Here is a 5,896-nt window from a genome sequence, read left to right on the forward strand (position 1 = left end):
TGGTCTAGTATTTTTTAAAGAAAAATTTAAATAAATTGAAAACATAAAAATATGTAGTATTAACAGAATATAAAATGACTTATTTATTTTTAAAAAATATGAATATGAATAAATTTTAAGTACAAAATATTTAATTTAAATAATAAAAAAAATATATTGTAGGAAATTATATAGTCATAAAAATAAAAGTTAGAGGAAAAAAAATCAGATATTAATATTAATAGTTTATGTTAGAGGACCTAAAAAAAGAAAAAAAGAAGAAGAAAAGAGGAAAAAGGAAAATGCATAGGATGCGGTTGTTGCCAAACACAATCTAATCGAGTCGAACAGCGTGAGAGTGGACAGAAACGACACCAACCAAACAAGGCATGGAAAGAAACTGACGTTCCTCGTTGTGTTGTGCAGCCTGCAGCTTTCCTTTCACAAAAATGTCTTGTTCCTTCTTCCATGGCCGCATCGTTTCCTTTCGATGCGCACGAGGGTTCTTACTTCTCTTCTAAACTCGTAATCTCAACCATTTGCTTCCTTCTTCCCCTCTTTTTAATTATTAAAAAAAATACCTTTTCTTTGCCCGAAAATTACCTGAAGTTGATCAATTAATTAAGATTTAATTCCTCCCCTTTTACCTTCCTCAAAGGTTCAAGCCCAAAGCTCTATAATGGCCGCCTCAACTCTTCCCTTCTCTGTCTAATATTTGCTTTCATTTCCTTATCCGTCTATCTCGAGGTGAGCTTGTCTGTTTCGTATGCTTTTTCCCCCTTTGAATTTTGGCTCTTCTAATTTCAGCTGATGTATCGGGTCGATGGATATTTTTTTTTCTTTCTCTCAGTCGTGGTGATGTTTCATTCTTGGAGAAATGATTTTCCAAGTCCCGTTCTCTACCTCACTTCAAAATTTCTACTTCTTTACGTGTTTGTGGGGTGCTTTCTTCTTTATTATATTTCCGCCCTTTTTTTCTTTTGTTTTTGGATACTTTAATGTTGTTTGGGATGCTTTGATCACATAGTTTTGTGCTGTTTATGGGTCTTCCAATTGTTTCATCTTGTCTTCAAGCTTGTCTTTTATTTTGTTTACGCCCCTCAACCCCAAGATCGGAGCTAGAGCAGAAGAGAGTAAAAAATGAACAGGAGATGGTTGACTGATGCATCCTGCGAAGAAAGTTTGGCATCGGATATTGTATTTTTGAGCTAAAAAGAAAATTGTGCTTCTGCCTCTTTGTTTATCACAAGTTGTATGGGGAAGCTCTTGCAGATTTGCAATTTTTTTTTTTTGAAGAGAGTCTGAGGAGAAAAAAGGAGTCAGAAGTGATGGGATCTCCGATCAAGTATTAGCTTTTTTTCATTTTTCGCTTCGCTTTCTTCTTTATCATATATTAAAAGTTCAGATGGCGCAAATACCTCTGGAAGTAGCTTGGATAGATGATAGCTAAAGGCGGTTATAACGGATGCAATCTCCAGTCTTCAAGAGTACATGATTAACATAAATTAGAAGTTTTAGCACTAAAAAATGTTTGTAAGCGAATAGTCAGTTTCTGAGTCTTGAATGCTGGATTTTTTTCACAATCTGTTGTCTTGTTGGTACTCTTGTTCATGGCATTCCCTAAGTTTTGACGTATTTGCTTGTTATAGACATTCATGATAGACATGATATGTCAGTTAGCGTTAATTCTGGCTGTTGCCTGCCTTGAAATGTTGCTTTTATGACAATCTTGCTTTTCTGAGTTCAAATTCATTATAATTAGGTAGGCACAATTGTTTGGAATGGCAAAGGATGAAGATTCAGGCAGTCCCAGCTGGGCTTCTTCATTTTTCACACAGACAACGGAGGATGTGGCAAGAGCTGTTGCTGCTGCTGCAACTGTTGTTCATTCCCCAAGGCCATCTGTAATATTTTCATCTAAAGATGATCATAGTAATGGCCATATTCAGAGGTTCCAGAATCATGTTTCAAAATTAATAAAAGGCTTCTCACGCACTTCTGATGTTAAAGTTGCAAATTACAATCCTGAAGTCCTAACAAGTCAGAAGCGACAATGGGCAGCAAACTTTCAGTTGCAGTACTTGGTACAACCTTTTTCTAAGATACACAAGAAGTATATGTTCATTCTACTGAACTCATCCTCTTATAAACCAGACCGAACACTTTCGCTGCTTCTCACTATGGGGTCTTCACTCTTCAGCTTTTGGAATTATGTGTAACCTTGTTTTGTTTTCCTCTTGGTTGTTTGGTAATAAATGTCATATATTCGAATCTGCTGCTATTTCTTTTTTGGTCCAAGCCATTGTATTTAAGCTCTTTCATACGAATTACAAAGAATACTTAGGCTGCTTTTTACTTCCAGGTTTTAAGCTTATATCTCTTGGTTGTTTGGTTCTAATATCTGTTGCTTAGTTGAATCTCCTGCTATTCCTGTTTTGGTTCAATCTTGTGTATGGTCTTACTTCAAGCTTCACAGCATTCTCAGTTTTTAGGCTCTATACATTTTCTTCATGTTTTATTACCGAAACTCATGGAACTGAGTTGTCAATACATTGTTCTCATAGATTCTCTTGTTTGAGTGCACAGGACCATAGGTCTTGGAAGGAGCCAACGCGGCTGTTTGAAAGCATGGTAGTTGTGGGACTTCATCCTAATTGTGATATTCAGGCACTGCAGAGGCAATATGTTCAAAGAAAGTCTGAAGGTTCGGGTAAATTTAGAAGTGCACTTGGCCATCAGAATCAATCCCGTGTAGAACCCAGCTTTGAGCCTCAGGTTTTTACACATGTAACAGATGTTACTTTATTGCAATTATTTTTGCTGCCACCAATTCTGGACTGTTGGTACAGTGCTACTAGTACTATTACCATTGTTATTACAGTTCTATTGTAATGATCGCTACTATTTTTAATCACTTTTTTTAGTTATTTCGTTTAAATTGTCATATCATGAATGATGCATGTTTGGATTTTTTCCAGGTCTTATTTGTTTACCCTCCAGAAAAACATCTGCCTCTTAAATACAAGGATCTCGTCTCTTTTTGCTTTCCTGGAGGCCTGGAGGTTAGAAGTACCTACATGCATTTGTTCATACTTATATCTGAGCGTTTGTGTTTGTTAAAAAGTAAAACTATCGAAAAGATCAATTTTTTTTTTCAGGCCAGAATCGTTTCTAGGGAGGTTGATATTGTTGAACATCTTCTATTAAATTAATTTCAATCTGCTTATTTACTAAGAGCATGCACCCACTAATTATAAACTATACAAACCACATCTTGATTGCCTAGAGTGGTAATTACAAGGTTTTACTCATATTCGATTATGGCAAGAAGTCTCAAAGTTGTCTGTTCTCGTATTTATTTAATTCTGCGTGCGAGTATTCTATAGAAAGCTTTTGCTGGAGGTTTTTATTTCTCTTTGATGTAATTGTAGGTTCGTGCTGTTGAGAGAACCCCTTCCATGAGTGAGCTGAACGAAATTCTTCTTGGGCAGGTAGTTAAGCTACATTGTGCTCCTACTAATTTTACTTACTACTTAATGGGATTTTTCGCTTAGTTTATATTGGATTGATGCATGATTATTTATTCCTTTTGCCTCTTAACTAATTGATAATTAATCAACCTTCTGAATTGTGATAGCCATTCTTGCTTATCTGATTTCCCTGCATCAACAATTTCACTGTTGAACTCCTGGGTAGGAGAGAGTTTGTATTTTGAAATTTTCAAAGGATTTTGGATCTTCCAGAATTCTGCTTTTTGGTACATATTTTCACATAAGTAGCCATGTTCTGGTTATTTGAAATTTATGTCACAGTTGATCATGGCTTGGTCATTCTGATCCTTGATTCCAAAAGATAATATTACTTTTAGTGGATTATCAAGCTGACGGCTTGTTTCAGGATCAGATTCCCTAACCTTTTAATACTTTCTATCTATTGACCGTTTGTCTTTCTCAGCCTTTTTGATGTTGGCATTAGCAAATATCAAGCAAATTGGGGTTGTTTTGTACTCCTTTTCCCATATTGACCATGTCAAAGCCTAATAATTAAATCGTCATTGACTTCTAACTGCTGTACAACCATTCTATTTCACCTTGCTGAAGATATATGTAATCAGTTAAACCCTGATTCCCTGAGGCGTGATTTGGTTTTCTACAGGAGCACCTTAAACAAAGTGATCTGTCTTTTGTATTCAGGCTACAGGTAAGTTCAAGCAATTTCATCCTTTACTTGCTTTTTTCCAATTTCCATCCTCTTGCATTTCTTTGTGGAGTTTCTTGCTTAGGCATGGCGTATATTTAGTTTGTGCTCTGGACCAATAAAACCAAGCAGCTAAATTGACAAATACTTCAAAATGGGACTGGAATATGAGCATGATAAGTTTTTTAACAGTTTCTGTTGCTCCATTTCACAAATTAGACCATGCACCTTGTTTGCCCAACATTTTTTCTCTTTAAAATGAGTATTTGACCATGGGCAACTATCCTAAATGAAGCATCTTTTAGTTCGACTAGTGTTAGTTTGGGTTCTTTCATGTTTGCTTTGGGTGTCCATCTGATTATGTACCTTGGCCAGTATCTACATTATGATTGTGGTCTACCTATGTGATGTAAAAAGCAGTTTTGCATAATTCTGTTGAAGCTCTGAAAACTTAGTCGAATTGTTAGATTGATGGTGTTTGAAAATATCTCATTTACTTGATTGTCTGTTCTAGGGCTAAAACTTCAAAACCTCGATAGAAGATAAAAAAGCTTTGTCAGTTTATACAGTTAAATTTTGGCCACAATTGAAGGAGTGAGTTTTACGAGGGCTCAATTCTCTTTGCATGTCATTCTGAACTTACTTTTGCCTGATGGAGACACTGTCAATCGTCAACGAAGCAATGTGTCTAGTGAGTACCTAAGAATTGATTGTTCCAATCCCTGCCTATGTTTGAAGGACAGCAAAATTTGGCTACATTAAGATCGACAGATCAAATATTGTCAACAATGAAAGCTGGTTCATTACATTGCTCCTAGCTTCCAGCTATCCAATTTAAGTGATGATGTAAATCACTGGAACATTTGATGTTCTGCTGCTTGTGTATGGGTAATGAATTGTCGTGGCACATAATGGAAGTAAATAGTCTGTTGTGTTCTGGAAAATACGTTTTTTAAATAACTGGAATTTTTAGTAGATTTGTCCGGTCAAGTCTTTTCAGTTGTCAATCGTTGGTCATTGAATTGTAAAGCCTGAGGTAAAGGAACTCCTTAATAAAGGAAACTAAGATGTTGATATCATGAATTCAGACATTTTAATCTCGTATTGGTACTGATATTGTCTTTTTCCCCCTCAATAGGGCGCTGATAATTCAACACTTTATGGATGCTGTGTTTTGGTTGAAGAATTAGTACAAAAGCCCTCGGGATTGCTTTCACTGATTTCTGATAAGAACCCATCATCGTCTTTGAGACGTCATATACTAACCACTCAGAGATGTTATTGCATTCTTTCAAGGCTCCCATTTTTCGAATTGCACTTTGGTGTATTGAATAGGTGAGTGTTAATACAAAGTTTACTGATGAGAAGTAGGGTGCGTGCAGAAAGTATTTACACTTCTATTGTGCTTTATTATGTTATTCTTGGAAAAGATGAACTGTTGACTGTCAAATCTTTTTTGTAGTCACTTCATGCTATATGAAATACTGAAATAATGTGTGAAGGAGTTTTTTCTGATTGAGAGGGTTTTGGCAGGATTACTTTCATGTAATTCCTTAAACTTCACGTATGTGTTAGTATTTTCTATATTTTAGGGTTTCAAGGAATTATTCTGTCACTGAAGACCTTATATGTGCCTGTACTCTATATTTCTGTTTGAGAAAGTAAGTTATTTTTGCCAAGTCTAATTAAATCAAAATTAACTTTGTTTCCATTAGTTTTT

At 35.5% G+C, this 5,896-nt stretch overlaps 1 protein-coding gene across 4 annotated transcripts; it reads left to right on the plus strand.

Moving 5' to 3' along the window:
- The first annotated feature begins 307 nt into the window (after positions 1–307).
- Positions 308–5,543, plus strand: LOC129295328 (uncharacterized). Of its 4 annotated transcripts, none has more exons than XM_054933845.1 (8): positions 308–504; positions 638–726; positions 1,746–2,063; positions 2,566–2,766; positions 2,958–3,041; positions 3,411–3,470; positions 4,135–4,179; positions 5,315–5,543. In XM_054933845.1, exons 3-8 carry the CDS (start codon positions 1,761–1,763, stop codon positions 5,513–5,515), a joined length of 894 nt encoding a protein of 297 aa, XP_054789820.1. In that variant the 5' UTR covers positions 308–504; positions 638–726; positions 1,746–1,760; the 3' UTR covers positions 5,516–5,543. The 4 variants fall into 4 exon arrangements, with proteins under 4 accessions (XP_054789820.1, XP_054789819.1, XP_054789818.1 ...); XM_054933844.1 differs by having other exon boundaries at positions 309–504; positions 1,742–2,063; XM_054933843.1 differs by having other exon boundaries at positions 309–726; positions 1,742–2,063.
- Positions 5,544–5,896: the final 353 nt, after the last annotated feature.

This window comes from Prosopis cineraria, unplaced genomic scaffold (genome assembly GCF_029017545.1).
Source record: "Prosopis cineraria cultivar Desert tree isolate PC_DT_omini unplaced genomic scaffold, ASM2901754v1 PC90, whole genome shotgun sequence".
In the NCBI taxonomy this organism is placed as follows: Eukaryota; Viridiplantae; Streptophyta; class Magnoliopsida; order Fabales; family Fabaceae; genus Prosopis; species Prosopis cineraria.